The sequence below is a fragment of the Pan paniscus genome, chromosome 1 (genome assembly GCF_029289425.2).
Source record: "Pan paniscus chromosome 1, NHGRI_mPanPan1-v2.0_pri, whole genome shotgun sequence".
Lineage (NCBI taxonomy): Eukaryota > Metazoa > Chordata > Mammalia > Primates > Hominidae > Pan > Pan paniscus.
In genome coordinates, this window is record NC_073249.2 from 18,205,974 (window position 1) to 18,228,167 (window position 22,194).

The 22,194-nt window shown below is 41.8% G+C and overlaps 1 protein-coding gene across 1 annotated transcript; it reads right to left on the reverse strand.

The window, feature by feature from the left end:
- Positions 1-363: 363 nt before the first annotated feature.
- On the reverse strand, positions 364-22,168 carry ARV1 (ARV1 homolog, fatty acid homeostasis modulator). The gene is made up of 6 exons (XM_003824470.5): positions 21,941-22,168; positions 12,822-12,941; positions 10,997-11,150; positions 4,970-5,194; positions 3,687-3,833; positions 364-817 (listed from the first exon to the last, which is right to left on the reverse strand). The coding sequence occupies exons 1-5, from the start codon at positions 22,112-22,114 to the stop codon at positions 3,691-3,693; spliced, it is 816 nt and encodes a 271-aa protein (XP_003824518.1). The 5' UTR covers positions 22,115-22,168; the 3' UTR covers positions 364-817; positions 3,687-3,690.
- Between the last annotated feature and the right edge of the window lie 26 nt (positions 22,169-22,194).

The window sequence follows — 22,194 nt, forward strand, 5'->3', positions numbered from 1 at the left end:
ACCCTATCCCCACCTCTTCATTGCACTGCACTGTGATTCTCTACTCATACTTTCAAATCCAGCACTGCCCAGTAAGCTTCAAGGGGATCATGTCTTATTCACCCCTGTAACCACAGGGTCTGCCACAGAGATAGCAGGTGCTCAGTAAGTATCTGTGGCATGAATAATAGTGAAAGAACAAATGAATGAAACAGGGAGAGTGGAAAGGGGAGAGGTGTTATTTGTTTTTAATTACAGCTTTATTCAGATGTAATTTACCCTTGCAAAGTATATAACTCAGTGGTTTTCATTATCACTTATTTTTGGATCATCCAATTTTAAAGATAACCTTAATTATTGAATTGAAAATTTACAAAAACTTGGTTTATTCTGAAAGACTTTATTAAAAGCTTTTCTATTATAAGAACACAAAATATTTTAAGCCAGTAACAACATTTAAATTAAAAAGATATAAACATGTCAAAGGAATGAAACCTAGATGTTTTATTATGTGTGAATTATGAGCGCTTACCTGGCCTTGTGTATAACGTATAAACCTTCACCTGTTGCATGTCATTCAGTCACTGCAGCAACATTCCTTGTGTCCATGTGGGTGTTTCTATGTGTGACTGTGAATATCTGTATGTAAATGGCTTGTCTCTTGGGTGCATTTGTGGGGGTGGGTATCCACTGCTATTATCATTGCTTTCTTTTTCAGAAAGTGTTTCCAATCTTTGCTTCATTTTACTCAACAGAAATGAGGAGGTTGGTTTATATTTCATGTCTTTTCTCTTTCAGATACAGCTGGTCATGCCACAGATAGTAAAGAAGAATAAACCTGTGAAAAATAAAGGATGTATTTAGAATGGCACGTTCTGCTGAAAATCAAACTGACAGACACTAGGGCAGGCCCTGAGTTAAGGTGGATACAAAGGAACCCAAGGCATGCCTCTCCCAGCACCAGACTTCTGAACAGGCTGGGAGAGTGAGGCATAAACACATGAAATTTTAATACCAGACAGACATAGATAAGTATAAAACATGAGATAATAAAAAACAGGGTAATGGCTTTCAAGTGATTCAAGATATGTGACCTTATTTTCCTAACTATAAATTATAATTGATTGTCAGACAAGCAGATGCACTTATGAAAAGTAGAAACAAAAGATCTGACCCTGGGGCAATGTCAGAAGTTCTTGGGCACGTGACTGCTGTAGGTGTTAAGCTGAGCACTAGGAGGTCAACGGAAAAAGTAAGCACTGCAAACTGGAGTTTTTGGAAAGTCTTCACTTATTCCATGGAGAGGCAAAGCTGACCGTATCTGGTTAGGTGGAGACAAGGGCCCTGCAGGACCTAAGGAGAGCATAAGGCAAGTTTGGAGAAGAGAGGACCTGTGGTGGATGTGGAACTTAAGTAGGAACATGCCTGGGGAGAAGAATTAGGATGATGACATTACGGAGGGCCACACTAATGCTCAGAGAAAACTAAAGACATTCTTCAGAAAGACACAAGAAACTCCTATGTCAGCAATCAGAAATTATGGAAAAATTGAGAAGGCCCCCAGGAATGGTGCTCCATGAAGACTTATATGGCAGCAGTATGGGTTGCAGGCTGGTTTGGAGGTGTTAGAACCTTTAGGCAGGAGAGGGTGAGGTGTGGGTGAAAAGAGATGAGGAGCATTTCAAGAGAAATGTTATCAGAAAAGGACTCTGCTTCAACAGGAGAGTGCAGGTGACACCGAATTCCACATCAGACCCGTGGACACTTGAGGTAATGGCAGGACCGTCCTGGTAGGAGGCAGGGGACCTGGCAGAGGGGAGGTATGAGGCCTGGAAGGAAAGTACACAGTTATGTGCACAGTGAAGGGAAGGAAGAGGGCTGAGGACAGAATCCTGGCACAGGTAAAGAAGTCAGTGAAGAAAGATCTAATGGGAAGGGACTGGGTGGCCTGTTTCAGCAGGAGCCAAAAGCCAGAGGTTTCTGGAGCAGAGCTAAGGGAGGAGGAGGACTCAGAAAACAAGGAGGAATTGGCTTCCTTGTGTATTTTTTTGTTTTTGAGACAGGATCTTGTTCTGTCACCCAGGCTGGAGTGCAGTGGCACAATCACAGCTCACTGTAGCCTTAACTTTATGGGCTCAAGCAATCATCCTACCTCAGCTTCCTGAGTAGTTGGGAGTACAGGTGTATGCCACCATGCCCAGCTATTGTTTTTTTTTTTTTTTTCCTGTAAAGATGGGGTCTCACTATGTTGCCCAGGCTGGTCTTGATCTCCTGGGCTCAAGCCATCTTCCTGACTCGGCCTCCCAAAGTGCTGGGATTACAGAAATGAGCCACTGTGCCCTGCTCTCCTTGTGAATTTTAGGAGCATAGGTTCAAGAGACTCTGGGTGAAAGTATGTTTTACAAAGAGGAAAGGCAGTGAAGAAACAGGGGAAGCAGGCTTACATCAACTGTTCTGGAATGAAGAGCTGTGCATGTACATAGGCAGAGGGGAGAGAGCTGCTATACAGGAGAGAGGATCAATGAAGCAGCGATATGTCTGAAGACCCAAAAAGGAGGATTAGCTGGGCATGAAGAGAGATTGAGGCAACAGGAATGGAGGATGGCATGTTAGGAGAGGCAGAGAAGCTTTACAGCCGCTACTTGCAAGGAGGATGTAACAGCGAGGAGGGAGAGACCAAAGCGCAGCCTCAACTCTCCCTGACGGGGGTCTGTGTCCCTCTGCTCCAGTGTTTTCCTCACTCTCTGGCCCAGCCTTCCGGGATCCTGCCTAAGGTCCTGCTTCCTAACACAGAGGCTGCCATCCACAGTCTGGCTGTGACTGGAGGGAGGGGTACACCCACAGGTCAGAAACAGCCCCAGAGAGGAAGCTGAGCACAACATGAGATAGGAAGGAGAGAAGGAGGAAAGAATGAGGAAGACCGAAGAGGAACTGACGTGAAGAGGGAAGCTTAAGGAACTGGTGAAGGTCTCAATTCTCAGCAAAGTCAGAGCACACAAAGGGGACGACCAGAACAGAACAATCAAGGTATGGCCCTCTGATGGGAGGGTCACTGGAGGTGACTATGAAGGCACAGGAGCAGCATGACATCTTCTGAGGTTCTGTGCACTGGCAGAGGTGGCTGCTCAGGAAACACTGCGAGGCTCTCTAGGAGACAGGTGGCAAGACTCACCCAAACAGCCTTAGCAAAGCACGTATGATGGAAGGCAAAAGGCTTATGGATGTCAAGGTACTAACAGAGAAGAGCACAACACAGCCTATAGGTTCCAGGTGTGGTTAAAAAAGAGGCAAGGCAGGTCAGAAGTAGCGAAAGTGAGAGGTCAAGAGACTAAGAGGTGAGAAAGGCAGCAAAAACCTGGCATGGGGGAAGGGAGGGTGGAGAATGGTTGGGAAGGGTAGGAGACAGTTTTAGAGTCTGCAATCCTAGTAGAATGGGTGGGAGTGGAGGTATTAGAAAAATTGTGAGGATAGGACCCTAGAAGCAACAAAAACATGGATGTTGATGTCCCAGAGGGTGACAAAAGGAACTAAAGTGAAGACCCCTGGGGGCCATGTAGTAAAGTCCTTGAGGAAGATGAGGGTGACCTAGAGGCAGTTAGACGCTAGAGAATGGGTTATGTAAGGGCACCGACTTCTTTTACAATGACATCTGTCTTATTTGAGAAGGCTACATGTCTGAATGCATGACCACTACATGCTTTCAGTACCTCTTCAGAAGTCCTGAGATTTAAAGATGGCATAATCACTTCCAACATCCCATTCCATACTCTGGAAGAAGTAGACCATGATGCTTTCCAGCAGTAAGCCACTCAACACGGCCAAGAAGGAGAGCTTACGGTTGATGTTTAGGGTCACTGGAAAGGAGAAGGCAGCCAATAAGTTCAGAATTAATGAAACGATATTGACATGTAAATTTTGGGGTAGTATGAATTGTTTTGTAAAGCTGTTTTTGGAAAAATCAATGTTTGTTCTTATTAATCTATGCTGTTACCTTCTCCCACTTTTCCATCTACACGTTTTTAGAGAACCAAAGCCTCTACTTACAACAAAACACTGAGCCCCTTCTCCTCATATCAAGCGGCAGATTCCCGTGAATATCAAAGGAGAAAACAAAAAATTCTAAGGCTATAAGAGAATAATGACAACAACAACAAAATGATACTTTCAGTGTCACAGTTTGCAAGATGACAAGCATTCTGATAAAAAGTATCAGGTAATAAGTTCATTTAAAATAGGACTTCGGCCAGGCACAGCGGCTCATGCCTGTTCCCAGCACTTTGGGATGCCAAGGTGGACAGCCTGCTCGAGCCCAGGAGTTCAAGACCAGGCTGGCAACATGTCGAAACCCTGTCTCTACAAAAATTTAGCAGGGTGTGGTGGCATATACCTGTGGCCAGCTTTTCAGGAGGCTGAGTTGGGAGGATCACTTGACCTCAGGAAGTAGAGGCTGTAGTGAGCTCTGATCATATCACTGCACTCTAGCCTGGGTGACCAAGTGACACCCTATCTCAAAAAAATAAATAAAATAAAAATAAATAAAATAGCACTATGTACAATATATGGGAAAAATGAAGACACACAGGGCTGCTCTTCCTGGTATAGTAGAAATTGTCCTGGATTGAGAGGCAGATACTCAGCATTCTCTCCTGACTTGATAACTGCCCAGCCATGTAACTTCGGACAAGCCACTTAGCCCTCAGAGCCCCAGGAGCTCATTCATAAAATCAAATAATGGCAGTTCTACTAACCTCACAGGACAGAGATGATGCATATGAGACCATTTTGAAAACTATAAAGTACTATATAGTTAAATGTAACAAACACTGAGTACCTGCTATGTATAAGGTGCTATAGAAGTGTTAGGTATTATTACTATGCGATGAAGAATTCCAGTGTTCAACAGGTTATATAAAAACTGCACCCCAGAAACAAGGCTTTAAGCTTTTTATGGGTTGAAAACTGAGAAGGCAGAATAAACACATAAACATACCTCTAATTGCCTGAAAATTTGATGTAAGAACAAATACTTTAATGAGTTTGAGGCACACAGATGTGTAGTCATGTTCCCAAATGACAGCTGGAATCAGCAAGAGTTTTCCATAGCTAGATAATAATAATGCTTTCAGCAGCAAAATGAAGTTGGGCTTTTTTTTCGCCGTCATGGGCCGTTCTACCCACAGGAAGGTAAAAATGCCAATAAAATAGGCAGTTTGTTCTAAAGAAGAAATGGAAAATAAAAGTATGAATGTCCCCATCCAAAATATATCCCCTTAAAAACAAATAAACCACCATTCTAAAATACAGCTTATCAGCTGACTTCATAAGAAATACTTTCTCAAGATCACAATCTCTTTTTCTTCTTCTTTTTGTTTGTGTGTGTGTGTTTTTTTTTTAAATAAACCCCTGGCTTTTGTATTAGATCCTGCTGGTATAATTTCAGAAACATTATCCACTGAAGAAAAAGTAACTCCATTAGAATTGTAATCATCAACTTTCTGAAGTTCCTTGAAGGAAGTAAGATTCTGCTTAAACATCTTCAGTGTAAGAGATCTCCAAAGAATAAAACAGGAGAATGCAGGCTTTTCAGTCTGAAAGATGGGACCTATCCTAAGAATGGGATAACACAGGAAGACATTTTTCTCTGTGCATTCTTCCACTATTTAAGTGCCTATTATCCACATGATTTTTTAATATTGTTAACTGAGACTTCCTTTACTCATTTTAACAACATTTTAAAATGCAATTCCTTACACTTCCAAAAAGTATTCATAGGACAGAGTCGAGATTAACAGCAGCAATAGTTCCACTGTGTCCTACGGTCAGAACACAGCACAATCTGTTCAGCTTCTATTAACTAGGAATTTAACATCTCTTTTAACTGTGCTGTAATTTTTATTAGGATTGTTAGTCATCTGATTACCCAGCTGTATCCATTCTGAGTGGCCAGTCCCTTATTTTATTTTTTCCCATATAAGCTATGTTATTAGCAGTTTAGGTTTCTGCAGAATCAGGTTTCTCTGGACACATGTATTATATTACAGCAGAAACAACTATCCTCTTTTTTAAACTTAATAAAGCCAAACTAAAGAGGTTCCAAATGTAGGTAATTAGGATCAATAAAAATAATTTAGGGGCTGGGCACGGTGGCTCATGCCTGTAATCCCAGCACTTTGGGAGGCCGAGGCAGGCGGATCACAAGGTCAGGAGATCTAGATCATCCTGGCTAACACGGTGAAACCCCGTCTCTACTAAAAATACAAAAAACAATTAGCTGGGCGTGGTGGCAGGCGCCTGTAGTCCCAGCTACTCGGGAGGCTGACGCAGGAGAATGGCGTGAACCCGGGAGGCGGAGCTTGCAGTGAGCCGAGATTGTGCCACTGCACTCATCCGGGCGACAGAGCGAGACTCCGTCTCAAAAAAAAAAAAAAAAAAAAAAAAAAAATTAGGATGGTTAACCTCCATGAAATATGATGTATTCTTCAAGGGAGACATGCTATCTCCCTTCAAAATAACTAAAAGGCTTGTCAGCTACAAGAATGTACTCAGGTAGATTGTAAAGCTTGGATTTTGGATAAAAATAACAATAATTCCTTGAATGAATAAATAGTGAATGAATAGCAAATAACAAGAACCATCTAACAATGGTGGGTTGACTCCTGTCACTGGAGACACTCAAAGCTACAGCATCTCTCAGGAGTCTAGACAGAAAGATTTCTTGCACCACACAGGCTAGACTAGATAACCTCCACATCTTTTAAATTTAGGATTTACGAGATTTATGGAACTACACCAGCCCTCAGGCTCTCATCAATCAGGTCAGTTCAGAAGGAGCTGCTACCTACCTATAGAATACTCCAGTGTGGTAAACACTGAAGGGGGTTGGGAGACTTTCCTCAGTTTCAGCACTGATAGTGACCCACTGTGAGACTTCGGGAAAATGTATGCATCTATGTTTCTGCAGCTATAGATGGGGGAACCCCTAACCTACCTACCTCAGACGATGATTGTGAAAATTAAATAATTCCTGTAAAAGCAGTTTTTAAATTATAAAACGCTTTATTTATGTAAGATATTCTTTTAGTTTTTTGAGACAGAGTCTGTCTTTGTCATCCAGGCAAAAGTGCAGTGGCATGAACATGACTCACTGCAGCTTTGACCTCCTGGGCTCAAGCGATCCTCCTGTCTCTGCCCCTCAAGTAGCTAGGACTACAGGCACATGCCACCATGCCCAGCTAATTTTTGTAGTTTTTGTAGAGACAGAATATTGCCATGTTGCCCAGGCTGGTTTCCAACTTCTGAGCTCAAGTAATCCACCTGTCTTGGCCTCCCAAAGTGCTGGGATTACAGGTGTGAGGTACCACGCCCAGCCAAGATATTCTTTTGGACTATACAGTCTAATTAGGGATTAGACTAAGACACATAAAAAAGTTAAGTAATAGTAGAAAGAAACTTCTGATTAAGCATCAAAATATCTACTACAGAGTAGTTGCTATAGGAATTCCAACCCATTTAAAAACAAGCCTGGTTTTTAATAGTATATACAAAATATGGACATATAACAGTTTATCTTTAGAAATTTTAAGAAGGGCCAGGAACAGTGGCTGATGCCTGCAGTCTGAGCACTTTGGGAGGCCCATATGGGAGGACTGTTTGAGCCCAGGAGTTCAAGACCAACCTGGACAACAGAGTAAGATACTGCCTTTACATAAATTTTTTTTTTTTAAATTAGCCAGGCACAGTAGTATGTACCTGTAGTCCCAGCTACTCAGGAGACGGAGGCAGGGGGATCCCTTGAGCCCAGGAGCTCCAGGCTGCAGTGAGCTATGACTGTGCCACTGCACCCTAGCCTCGGTGACAGAGCAAGACCTTCACTCTTAAAAAAATAAAAATTGAAAAAAATTTTTAAGAGGCTTTGCTTTAAGGTTTAAAATCATATTAGGTTCTAGTTCTTGGGCTAGATGATGTGCTCAAGGATGTTTTCAGTAGTATTATGTTTCATAAGATAAAAAGGTTAACATATTCTTTTGTATATTTCAAATATTTTAAATTGTTGCAAAGTCCAAATTGTATACAAAATTATTGATAGACTGGACATCATGGCGGTTAAGCTGTCATAAGCCTTAGTAATTACATAATAATGGAGGCGGAGATTTTTCTATGTATTTTCCATGGATATATCTCTAGTACCTAAAGTAGTAACTGGCACCTAATAAGTATTTAAAAATATTTCTTAAGGGAATGAATAATAATGAATAGTGAATGAATAATCACCGAGTGTAACTGATGGTGACTTGCTCAAGTTAAGAGTGCGTGGATGAATGTATGCAATCATTCATTCAATCAGCTGAGCAAATATTTATTAAGCACCTGGGCCAGGCACCTAAGTGCTTGAGCTACAACCGTGACTAACACAAAGAGCCCTGACCTCATTCAGTTGATATGTTAGTGGGGAAAGGCACTAACAAAAGATAATAACTTCTGCGATATGTTAAATAGTAAGTACCACAAGAAAAACAAAGTAGAGCCGGAACAGGAGATCAGGAGTGTCAGAGGTACACTTCATTTAGAAAGTGTCATTTTAGCCAACTCTTGAGGGGTATGCAGGAGTCAGACATCTGGGCATCAGGGGGACAGGCATTCCAGGCACAGGAAGAGCCACTTCAAAGGCCTTAAGGTGGAAGCTCATCCAGTGTTTCTGAAGCAAGTTAACTAGATGGGGAGGGTCAGAGTAGACATGGGAGATGACAGCTGTGGATAAAATGAGAGAAGCAGTGGGAGGGGCAGATTCCAGTACAAGGCCCGCTGTAAAGACTTCAGCTTGCACTCTGAGTGAAACGGGGAGCTACTGTGTTCTAGCACAACAGTGACATGATCTGATTTGGTTGAAAAGGACTACTCTGTGTTGCGTGCAAATACACAGTTGGAGAACTGGGCTAGCAAACAAGGAGGCTACTGTAGTCACGCAGGTGAAGGATGAGAGTGGCCTGCAACAGGGTGGCAGCCGTGGAGGGAATGGAGGGTAGCAGTAGTATAATAGTAGAAGTGTGGCTGGGCGCAGTGGCTCATGCCTGTAATCCCAGCACTTTGGGAGGCAGAGGCGGGCGGATCACGAGGTCAGAAGTTCGAGACCAGCCTGACCAACATGGTGAAGCCGTCTCTACTAAAAATACAAAAATTAGCTAGGCATGGTGGCGCGTGCCTGTAATCCCAGCTACTCGGGAGGCTAAGGCAGGAGAATTGCTTGAACCCAGGAGGCAGAGGTTGCAGTGAGTCAAGACCGCACCACTGCACTCCAGCCTGGGCGACAGAGTGAGACTCCGTCTCAAAAAAAAAAAAAAAAAAAAAAAAAAAGTAGAAGTACTTTGAAGGTGGAGCCAATGGGATTTCCTGATGACCTGACTATGGGGTATCAAAGAAAGAGGCATCAGGGATGACTGCAAGGTTTTCTGGTGAATGCAACCAAAAGAATGGAGTTACAACTGAGAAGGAGAAGGCTGTGGTAGAGGCAGAGAGATGAGGAGCTTAATTATGGGTATGGTGATTTATTAGACATCCAAGTGGTGATGTTGAGAAGGCAGAGGGATGCAGAGTCTGGAGGTCTGGAGAAAGGTCTAGATGGACATTTGAGAGTTCTCAGCAGACAGGTTACATGACCAAGAGAGCGAAAGCAGACAGAGAAAAAAAGAGGACAAAAGAAGACACACAGCCCAGAAATGTGATATTGGAGTGGACTGGAGACTTAGTATTACTAAAGTAAGATTTCATTATAATCAAAGAGTTGAGAAGCAGAGAAGCGTGGAACTAGCAATAAAATAGTCACAGAAATTAGCTCAACACAATTCTGACACTAGGAAAACAATAACTTATGAAGTGAAATTCTGAAAAGCACTTCCTGAACTTAAGGAATTTTGAGGAGTAGCCAAATTCCCTGCATGCACTCAGATAAGTAACAAAAAATACCAAACTCGGCCGGGCGCGGTGGCTCACACCTGTAATCCCAGCACTTTGGGAGGCCGAGGCGGGCGGATCACGAGGTCAGGAGATCGAGACCATCCTGGCTAACACGGTGAAACCCTGTCTCTACTAAAAATACAAAAAATTAGCCGGGCGTGGTAGCGGGCGCCTGTAGTCCCAGCTTCTCGGGAGGCTGAGGCAGGAGAATGGCGTGAACCCGGGAGGCGGAGCTTGCAGTGAGCCGAGATCGCGCCACTGCACTCCAGCCTGGGCGACAGAGCGAGACTCCGTCTCAAAAAAAAAAAAAAAAAAACCAAACTCTATTAAATACACTGCATTAGTATAATGCAATTAGTACAATACACTGGGTAATATCTGGCAATTATCTCTATTAATAAAGATAGGACTTAGCTAACTTTCAGATTGGATAATCAAAACTTAAACATTAAGAATTTTATTGGCCAGGCACAGTGGCTCACAGCTGTAATCCCAGCACTTTGGGAGGCTGAGGTGGGAGGACTGCTTGAGCCCAGGAGTTCAAGACCAGCCTGGGCAACACGGAAAGACCCATCTCAACAAAAAAATACAAAAATTAGCTGGAGGTGGTGCATGGTGTGGTGGTGCATACCTGTGGTTCCAGCTACCTGGGGGGGCCGAGGCAGGAGGATTGCTTGAGCCCAGGAGTTCAGGGCTGCAGTGAGCTGTGACTGTGCCACTGCACTCCAGCCTAGGCAACAGAGTGAGACCCTGTCTTAAAAAATATATACTAATAAAAATAAAAGAATTTTATCAACAATATTGTGCTTCAAAATATTTTATGAAACTTTCTAATCTGATAAGCATAACTATTTCCATATCATATATGTGGTAACAAATTTTTAAAAAGCAGGTGATTCAAACACACTCACCTCGTAGGTTAGTAGTGGTAGAGCTGAAAATTTCATCTTAAGTCCCACATTAACTAGCTCTTCTTACCAACAATTAAGACTACATGTCTTAGTTTTAACCAGATTAGTTAAGTAAGAATAGTTAACTAAGAATGGAAAGCATGGCATCTCCTTACCTAAAGCAGCAATCGCAAACATTCTATAGAAATCCCATTCCTTAGCATATCTGATTAAGTCGTCAGGGGCAGTATTCTGGTTGGAATCTTGAAGCTGCCACCACCTCAGGTATGCTTCACAAAGCAAACAAAATATGCAGAGTTTTCCATGGATCTGATAGTCAAAGACATTGCCATTCAATTAGGTAAGGAAACCCAGTTGCACTAGTATCAACAGGTACAGAGTATTTGTGGCATCCCACCTAGTCACTTTTCAAATTCAGGACTGCCCAATTAAGTGGCTAATTGTAGTCATTTTGTAATCAGTGAGTTTTAATCAGCAATGTCCATCAGAAGCACATGGGGAGATTTTTTTCAAAATTTAAATGTCTGAGCCCCGGTCCTGATTCAGAATCTTCATAGTACAACATAGACATCCATATTTTGAAACAGTTCTGGGGGGATTCTAATGTGCGCCCCTAGTTAAGAATCACTGCTTTAAATAGTAGTTCACCTTTCATTATACATTTTTGATTTCTGTCCTTTATACAGAATCAAGCAAAAAACTTAAGTGATTCATGTATATGTGGGAACAGCAGTAAGAGAACAGATTTAATCTGAAGATTCCATGATATTGAATAGAAACTATTAGTTTGAACATCAGTTTTTTAAAAATATCTCCAGCTGGATGAGTATGACTCGATATGTTAAAAGAGAACAATTAAAACCTAATTCTTAAGAGTCTGAAATTTTGGCTAAAATAAAAAATACTAGGCAACAAAAATTGGCTTTTTTCTATGTATTCCTCCTTCAGGTTGAACTTTCTCCATCAATATAAAGTGAGGAAGAGCTGGGCACAGTAGCTCATGCCTGTAATCCCAATACTTTGGGAGGCTGAGGTGGGAGGATCACTTGAGGTCAGGAGTTCCAGACTAGCCTGGTCAACATGGTGAACCTCATCTCTACTAGAAATACAAAAATTAGCTGTGCGTGGTGATGCGTGCCTGTAATCCCAGCTACTTGGGAGGCTGAGGCAGTAGAATCACTTGAACCCAGGAGGTGGAGGCTGCAGTGAGCCGAGATCACACCACTGCACTTCAGCCTGGGTGACAGAGCAAGACTCCGTCTCAAAAATAAATAAATAAATAAAATAACAGGACCGCCAGTTAAATTTGAGTTTCACACACACCATGAATCCATTTTTATTGTATAAGTATGTTCCATGAAATATTTGGGACATTCTTATACTAAAAAATTAATTCATGGTATATATGAAACTCAAATTTAATTGACTGTCCTGTATGTTATCTGTCAACTCTACCCAAACTATTAAAGAGTTCACAATTCAATAAACTAAAAGTTTATTTTGAAAAATTCAACTTTATAAATCAGGACTTTGATTAAACTGAATGTTATTTACCTTATACATTCCTTTAATAGCAAAGTATAAAATGCAATAAATTATGTTTTTAAAAAACATTTTTCTTTTAATGTTTGCTTAACTCATTTAGGTATAATTCTCTCCCTACCTGGATATGTCTAATTGTATTCTGTTAAAAACCAGTGATGATTGTTTCAACTTACTAGCAGGTAATTCAGATCATGGCTTGTCAGTTTCCTGCCAGTGACCATATTCTTAAACACTCACTAAGCATTGTGCACCTTTCAAAATCAACATCTATTATTTCTAGAAACTTCCAGATATGTTGCAATAAAAGACCCACTCTCACATTAGAATTTCTTTTCCTCTTTTATAATATTCTTTACTTCTGTTTAAAATTCTTATTATTCTTTTAAAATGCAACAGCATCAAATAAAATTAAAAAATGAAATTATCACAACTTACATTTATTTGAGTATTGAAAAGAATATGTCTGTAGGCCTGAGCTTTGCACAATATAGCATTAATCAAGATGATAACAGGATCATACTCGATATATTTGTCTACAGGTTTCTGGCAGGATTTCTGAAATAATGCAAGATAATATTAGAACAAGCAAATGTTTACTTTCTGAAATCCTCAAGGATTTCAAAACAGCAGAGTCTATTTTGGACACAGATAGCAATATGGCCATATTAGCAATTATTTATATAAACTTCCATTCAGATACAAAATGTTCATCTATATAAGAAAGGGTTTCAGAAAGGACTAAATATAATCTTCTAGGCTAGGAATATTAATATTTTAACCTCATATTCAAGAAGCTAAAAATATATCTAATTTAAAGACTGAGTTTAGGCAGGAAAGTATTCCAGAAGATTTTACTTTCAATCTACAGAGACTCTATGTCCAATTCTACTTTCAATTTGTAGCAATTATTACAAAATAAATACATTTATAATGCACTTTCATTGATAAATTGTTGCCTCTTGGCTAGATGCCCCTGACTTTATGGTTCTTGGCACATGATTTGGAGAAAAGTACTCAGCAGTTACCTTGTCCCCAGAACTACTGAGAGCTGCAAGTAGGTAAAGAATGGGGCATGATCCCAATGATCCTGAGGTGGCCGGTAACAGGGGAAGCCTGGGTTTTTCTCCAGTAACATCAAGGATATGGAAAGAAAATGGTCTTTCTCTGCTAGAGTAGAGACAGACTCTACTGTCTGTAGAGTCTGGAGAGTGCTGGGCTGTGCAAGGAACTAGGCTGTGCAGCCTAGCTCTAGGTTCCAAAATCAAGGCTCCCTTGGCTCTTAGCAGTTCACATTAAATGGCTTTATTTCCCCCTGAAGGGTCACCAATTTTGAGTTCAGATTCTCTAGACACATGTGATTACAATGTTACCAAATTCCAACATCATTAGAACATAAAAAACGCAGGTGTACACAAACAAGCTCATTAGAAATGTGACCTCTAAAGCAGTACTATTCACAAAGTTGCATCAATGCTACTATTCACTTTATAAAACTACGGCAGTCCTCCCGTAGCCACAGTTTTGCTTTCTGCAGTTTGTAACCCGAGGTCAACAGCATTCTGAAAATATTAAATGGAAAAATCCAGAAATAAGCATAAGTTTTAAATTGCATGCTGTCCTGCTCCACTGTCCGGGATGTGAATCATCCCTTTGTCTAGCGTGTCCACGTTGCAGATGCTCCCCGCCTGTTAGTCATCTAGTCGCTGTCCAGGTTAACAGGATTGAGGATTGCAGTACTGCAGTGCTTGTGGTTCAAGTCACCCTTCTTCGATTTAATAATAGCCCCAAAGCATGAGAGTAGTGATGCTGGCAATTTTACAGCCAAAGAGAAGCTGTAAAATGCTTTAAGTGAAAAGGTGAAAGTTCTCAACTAATAAGGAAAAAACCAATCTTATGCTGAGGTTAAGATCTACAGTAAGAATGAATCTTCTACCTGTGCAACTGTAAAGAAAAGAAATTGTGCTAGTTTTGCTGTGGCATTTCAAACTGCAAAAATTAAGGCCACAGTATGTGAGAAGTGCTAAGATGGAAAAGGCAGGGCCAGGTGCCATGGTTCACATCTGTAATACCAGCACTTTGGGAGTCCGAGGTGAGAGGATCGCTTGAAGCCAGAAGTTCGAGCCCATCCTGGGCAACAAAGCAAGACCCTGTCTCAGTCTCTCTCTTAAAAAAAAAAAAAAAAAAAGATAGGAAAAGTATTACATTTGTGGGTGGAAGGCACGAACAGAAACGTGTTCCAACAGATGGTAATTGGGTTCCATACTATCTGTAGTTTCAGGCACTCACTGTGGGTCCTGGAACATATATCCCAAAGAGAATGGGGACTACTGGAATGGCTACAATTCAAACGCGTAACATTTGGAAACTTTGAGAAGATAAAATAGAAGAGTTGCGAGTGTAAAAACATTCTAGGCTGGCCTTTTAATTACATTAAAGTGCTGGAAGAAAAATGAAGTGCACTGAAGAATATTGACCCTGCAATTCAAATGTAATAAAACATTGGATGTGTTCCCAATTTAAATAGCTTCTCCACTTCATTTGTGTCATTACAAGAATAGGTATGTTTTCCAGTTACCGAGTGATCCAATGAAGGGAGACGTGCTGTTACCTCAAACTTAAATGTGCTTAATCAGGGCCAGGCGTGGTGGCTCATGCCTGTAATCCCAGCACTTTTGGGAGTCCGAGGCAGGTGGATCACGAGGTCAGGAAATCGAGACCATCCTGGCTAACATGGTGAAACCCCACCTCTACTAAAAAAAAAATACAAAAAGATTAGGAGGGCGTGGTGGCAGGTGCCTGTAGTCCCAGCAACTACAGGATGAGGCAGGAGAATGGGGCGTGAACCCAGGAGGCGGAGCTTACAGTGAGCTGAGTTCACGCCACTGCACTCCAGCCTGGGCAACAGAGCAAGATTCCGTCTCAAAAAAAAAAAAAAAAAAATTCTGCTTAATCAAACTGAGGCATAAGGAGTTAATATTTTTGCAGTTCTTTACCTGAGCAGGGAGTAAGCCAGAATCTAAACAGAAGCCCCAGAATCAGAAATTCCATGTCCATGACAAACAGCTGTTTGATAGGTCTCCCTTGGCTACTCACATGGAACACATCTCCTTCCTTTCTACATGCAAGACTGGGACACCAGAGAGGCTGCTTCATGTTAAAATGGAAACCCTAAGAAGTCAGGGGTCCTCTCTCTGTCCTTTAAATATTCTCTAAAACCCGTTTTTGGACAGCATCACAAGTCTAAGGCTGGGGATCTGGACAATACTTGGAAGGAAGTAGGCAGAAACCAGCACCAGGAGACACAGCAGCTGTTATTCCTTTTGCATTCATTTGTTTGACAAATGTCTTTGGAGTGGCTATTACATGTATAACAATCGCTCTCTTTTCTTGGCCATTTGATGGACCAGGAACTTCCAAGGTGCTAGATATTCACCTTCAGCCACAGTTTCTATCCTCAAGGATCTAACAGTTTAGAAACAGAAGACAAACATGCCTCTATGATACGGTCTCATGACCACAGTCATCAGACTATGTAACATCCAACGGCTACAATGGGATAAGCACAGGGTGATATGAAATCAGAGGAGGCAGCTTCTGGTAGTATGTGATATGCTGTGCGCTTTGCCCATTTCCCTTCTTAGCATTCGGCATGTTTTATAAATGCTGAGAAGTCATTAAAGTTTGCTGGTTCCCTCTCAGTCAGTTTGAAACGCCTAACCTTGTTTTTACTCTAACTCGTTACTTTGAATTTTGTCCTGCTTGTCTCTTTAATCACCTAGCTTTGCTTCTCATGTAAGTAAGACTCTCTCTAGCTGGGAAGGCCGGACAAACTCCAATTGACCTCTTAATTTACAAGACACTAAGGGCTCCTTACGCAACCCCCTTCCGTAAGGAGTTGGCCTGGGTAAACAGATACTCAGCATTTCAAAAGAGCCCAATTAACTGATAAGGTACTAACACCAACAATGTATGAAGTTCCCAGGATTTTTCTCAAAGAGATAACAACATAAAACCTTGAATTCGTGTCCGGCATAGACCCTATATCTAATTATAATGAAGGATTTAGAACCTTGCACCTGGTACCGTTGCTCTTCTTGTAACCATTTGTCTTTTAAGTTGTTTATCTCTCTGTAACCATTTTGCTTCTTTTGATTCTTGCATGTTTTTACTTCTGTAGAATTACTGCATTTGAGTCCCCCTCCCCTTCCTAAACCTAGGTATAAAAGTTAATCAAGCCCCTTCCTCGGGGCGGAGAGAATTTTGAGCATTAGCTGTCTCTTTGGCCGCCGGCTTAATAAAGGACTCTTAATTCGTCTCAAAGTGTGGCGTTCTCTCTAACACCCCTGGGCACAACAAGTTTACACCTCACTTTCCTTGTTCTCCCTCTATTATTTGCTTTTCCCTTAAGTGCTGCTTGCAACTTCCTTTCCCTCTGCCTTCACCTTGAATGTGAAGAGGAAAACTACACACACACACACGCACACACACACACACACGAAACAAATGTAGACATCCCAAAGCAGACCACTGGGAGTTGTATTTATTCAATTTAGTATATATGTTTCTTTTCTTTTCTTTCCTTTTTGAGACAAGGTCTCACTCTGTCGCCTAGGCCCGGAGTGCAGTGGCGGGATCTTGTCCCACTACAGCCTCTGCCTCCCGGGCTCAAGTGATCCTCCCACCTCAACTTCCTGAGTAGTTGGGGCTACAGGCGTGTGCCACCATGCCCAGCTGATTTTTGTAGTTTAGTATAGATGGGTGGGGGGCAGGGGGTGGTCTCACCATGTTGCCCAGGCTGGTCTTGAACTACTGACCTCAAGTGATCTGTGATTTAGCCTCCCACAGTGCTGGGATTATAGGTGTGAATCATCACACCTGCCCAGATTTAGCAACTATGTTTCTTATTTTGGCAAAATTGTTTCATTTACTACTTTACAGGCAAGTATCCTGAAAAGAGAAAAATCTTCCTCTAAAGAATCCCTACAACGCAAGGACCAAGCATACTCTGGGAATTCAGGCTGCTTCCACCACCTGTCTAAACATGGATATGACTTCCTCTGTCCTGCTGTGTTCTCCAATGCCTAATGAATCAGATCTCTTTTAGAATATAAATCGGCCAAACCAATTTTTTTCATAAATATTCCTGCTGTTTCCTTCCTGTCATCTCTAGGAGCATTCCCTTCCCTTCTTTAAGTCTTTAAGCTCCTCAAGGGTAGGGCTGTGTCTCATTCATCTTTGCATCTAGGATCCCAAGGGTGGGAGCCCAATGCTGTAGTGCTGAAGGAAATGGAAACTTAGGAGACTCTTACAGGAGTTTTGTTTTGTTAACATAATAATGAATTTGTTAAATATCTGTGCACTTAAAATAAGCCAAGCCCTATAGCAAATAAAAAGTACTTTTTTTTTTTTTTTTTTTTGAGACGGAGTCTCACTCTGTCATCCAGGCTGGAGTGCAGTGGCGCAATCTCAGCTTCACTGCAACCTCTGCCTCCCGGGTTCAAGCGACTCTCCTGCCTCAGCCTCCCGAGTAGCTGGGATTACAAGAGTGCGCCACCACGCCCGGCTAATTTTTGTATTTTTAGAGAGATGGGGTTTCACCGTGTTGGTCAGGCTGGTCTTGAACTCCTGACCTCGTGATCCGCCTGCCTTGGCCTCCCAAAGTACTGGGATTACAGGCATGAGCCACCGTGCTTGGCCGAAAGTACTGTATCTTTAAGCATACTTATAATAATTATAATTGTAAAGAACCGAAGCAGCAGGATTGGTTAAAAGCAAGGGACACATGATATATTAGAGGAAAGTCAGAGAAACACAGAAAGGCAAGCTGGGAGGAATGGCAGCGAAGAAACAAGCAGAGCAAAAGGAAAGGAGATTGGGATGAAAAATACACGTGGGCGATCAGGCTGAGGATCTTGCTGACTCCCAGTTTGGCAGGGAAGAGACCAAAGTATATATGAGTAACCACTTAGAAACTCTGGAGATTATGTCACAACACATGGTCTAATGTTTAAAAACTTCTTACTTTTTGTATCTCAGAGGTTGGAGGGCCTTTAAAATAATTCATTGCTTCATGGTTTAATTTTTTAGTCTGGCATCAACAAAATGATTTTCCCTGAGTCGTGCTATTATGGCCTAAAGTTTAGTATGCATTAGCATGATAGCGACAAGGCCATTACACACTCTGTCTTATTATGGAATGACTGTGGACAATAACGAATCCATAAAGTACTGTGCCACCATTCAATATTCCAAATATAACTCCAAAGTCCATCTCTTGGGAGAAAGAGTATGATGTTAGGGAACAAAGGGGAGGGGGGAAGTGAATGTTGACCTAAACAGCTATCTAATAATTATTTTGCCTTTCCATAAACAAAATAAACACCTGCTGTTTAGCAAAGGGATTTTGTTAGCTTAATGCCAACAAAAAGAGATTTTTTGTATTATTAAAGACTACTAACTAAAATGCATATACAAATACCAGCTTTTCTTCAGACCATATTCAGTTATGTGGTTATCATCTTCCAAACTGACCATTTAATTGGACCAGTCCAAAAGTTACTAAGTTTAGACCACATATAAGATCTTGTTCTCTTCCTCCTACCTGGATGGCCAAGCATATGCTAATCTAAAAACCTGGAAGTGATACATTTATTCAACAGACATTTACTGAGTGGCTACTAAATGTCAGTTGCTGTTCTGGGTGATACAGCTACATTAATGAATAAAACAGACAGAATGTCTGTCCTTGTGTAGCTTACTTTCCAGTAGGAGAAGACACACAACATTAAGTCAATTATATACAAGATTACAAGAAGATAGGTGCTATAGAGAAAGATAAAGCTGGGAAGCATAGCATACTTTTCAATAGGGTAGTCAGAGTAGACTCTCTGAGATGTTTGAAGGAGGTAAGGGAATTAGTCACGCAGATACCTGATAGAAGAGTGCTCCAGGCATTGTGCAAAGGCCTTGAGGAAGGAACCTGCCTGGTTTGAGAAACACCAGGAGGCCAGCGGGACTGCCGGTAAAATAAAGAAGGGAAAGAGTAGCAGGAGACTCCACAGGGCTTTATAAGCCAGTTCAGGGATTCAGGCCTTAACTCTGAGATGGAAAATCATCAGAAAGTTTTGGTCAAAGAGATGATATGATCTAAATTACATTTTTAAAGGATCAGTCCCTGGCTACTGTGTGGAGAGAAGACTGAAGAGGTGCAAGGATGATGTAGGGAGACCAGATAGGAGTTACAACAATAGTTCAGGTAGACATCATGGTGGCTTGGATGAGGACTGTAGCAGCAGTAGTGAGAAGTAGTGGATTCTGAACATAATTTGAAGACAGAACAGGATTTGCTGAATAACTGAATATGGGATGTGAGAGGAAGAGTAGCAATAGGGATGACACCAAGGTTTCTTGGTCTTAGGAGTTAAAATGGTAAAGTTACCATTAACTGTGATGGGTATATTTGAGCTGTCTATTGAAATCCAAGTGGAGAAGTCAAGTAGGTAGTTGGACATTTAAGTCTGGAGTTCAGGGAAGAGGTTCAGGGTAGAAATATAAATTTGGAAATTGTCAAAATTTTGACGGTATTTAAAGCCATGAGACAGAATGAGCTCTTCAAGGGAAAGCATGCAGACAGAAAGAGGCACGATGACTATGCGTTGGAATACACCATGATTAAGAGGTAAGGGAGGTGAAGCAAAAGCAGAAAGGAGATTGAGGGGTAATAGCCAGTGAAGTAAGAAGACAATAAGAAGAGCACTGAATCCTGGGAAGCGCACACAGCATTTCAAGGAGGAGGAAGTAATGAGGTAAAATGCTGCTGATCATTAACTGAGAATTGACTACTGGATTTAGCAAAGTGGAAGTGGTGATCTTAACAAGAACAGTTTCTAATGAAATGCGGGTGGGAACGTGACTAAAGCAGGTTCAAGAGAAACTAGGAAAGGAAATAGACAGTACAAACATATCTTAGAAGGTCTGCTTTCTAATTAAGAAGAAAGAGCAGAAGCTAAAGGGGGAAGTGGCAGCAAGTGTATTTTGTTGGTGGTGTTGGTTTTTTTTTTTTTGATGGAATAAGTAACAGTATGCATGCTGGTGGGAATGATTCAGCAGAAGGCAGAAGAAGACAGTACAGTAAAGAAATAACAAATGCTAGTATTGGGTTTATGTTGTTGCAAACCTGGTGGAAGTTCTCTTCTGTTTTCGCAGTGGCTCATGCCTGTAACCCCAACACTTTGGGAGGCCGAGGTGGGTGGATCATTTGAGGTCAGGAGTTCGAGACCAGCCTGGTCAACATGGTGAAACCTGGTCTCTACTAAAAATACAAAAATTAGCCTGGCGTGGTGGTGTGGGCCTGTAATCCCAGCTACTCGGGAGGCTGAGGCAGGAGAATTGCTTGAACTTGGGAGGCAGAGGTTTTAGTGATCTAAGAGTGCCCCACTGCACTCCAGCCTGGGTGACAGAGGGAAACTCTATCTCAAAAAGAAAGAAAGAAAGAAAAAAAAAAACACCGAAATAAGATTGCCAGAAATCATGAAAGGCCTATATGAGGTTAATCGTCACAAATTTGTTTTTCCCCAGCAACGTACTGCTGCATGGGTACAGGGACAAGACCAGGCAATATGTTGGATTTAACAAGGGTTGACATTTTGACAAAAGAGGGAAAGTACTTGAGAGAGGAACAGGAAATTGAGGGTGTATGCACCAGAACGTTATGTGGTTGACAGATTATACAGGTATACACTCAGTTTGTCAATTCTCTTGTATATTACTACAGACCATAATTTACTAAAGAGATTAGAAAATCACAAGATCTGAAATGGGACAAAAATGTACTGTCTATTCTGTGACAGGTTCTTTGCTAATTAATACCCCCAAAGAACCTCCAACTTTGTAGACTCTTTAAACATAAGATTATTCTCTCTGCCGTAAAATAAAGAAGGGAAAGAGTAGCAGGAGACTCCATAGAGCCTTATAAGCCAGTTCAGGGATTCGGGCCTTAACTCTGAGATGGAAAATCATCAGAAAGTTCAAGGGTATTCTACGAACACCTTGAAATGAGAATTTTTACTTCCTCACTTTTGGGTTTTGTACCACCAACGTCTAGCATAATGCTTTGTACACCGTAGACATCCAATAACGACAATTGATGAAACCTTTAAAAAGCATCGTAGGTGAATTCAACATGGGTTGTGGAGGGTAAGGATGGTACCATCTCTCTGTAAAAGGGAGAAGAGCTAGAAGGAAGTAGCTTTGGCATGAACCAAAATGTCAACCTAATTGATCTTTAAATTTCTCTGCAAAATGCCCACATCTACCTCTGTCTGTCGGTCCGGTCCGTTCGCCGGCTTAGGTCATATCACCCAAATATGCCCCAGTATGAGAAAAGCGCTGTCGGGTAGCTGAGTTCTCTATCAGTACAGATATTCATGCAAAGATCCCGGGCGGGAATGTCAACTACCGAACTAAAGACTGTATCAGAGGACCCTGCTCCTCGCGGTCCCCAAATCCCACCGCGCCATCTTCTTCTCAAGGGCACCCCACATCTGACAACTCACACAGATGGTTATCTTCAGCACACCGTGGTTATAGTCTCGGTACAACTCTTTGGCCTCCTGGTTGCATTCGATGCACCTGTACTGGCAGGAGGCCGAGGCAGCAGTAGGAGTCGCTGCCACCCCACCCACGTTCCCCTTCCCCTGCTGCAGGCCGCTCCGCCCGCCGTTGCCCATTTCCACTCAACTGCAGTCCAGAACTTCCGATTCTGTGGAGGGTAAGACGTCAGACGCCAGACCGGAAGACTTGCGCCGCG

Bases quoted from the DNA above. Each gene is read 5' to 3' on its own strand.
- ARV1 (XM_003824470.5), bottom strand. From the start codon at position 22,114: ATGGGCAACGGCGGGCGGAGCGGCCTGCAGCAGGGGAAGGGGAACGTG. The intron at 11,151-12,821 runs GTAAGTTGTGAT...TTTGACTATCAG, and splicing joins TTTTCAATACTCAAATAAAT to ATCCATGGAAAACTCTGCAT. The intron at 5,195-10,996 runs GTAAGGAGATGC...TTTCTTCTTTAG, and splicing joins GTTTGCGATTGCTGCTTTAG to AACAAACTGCCTATTTTATT.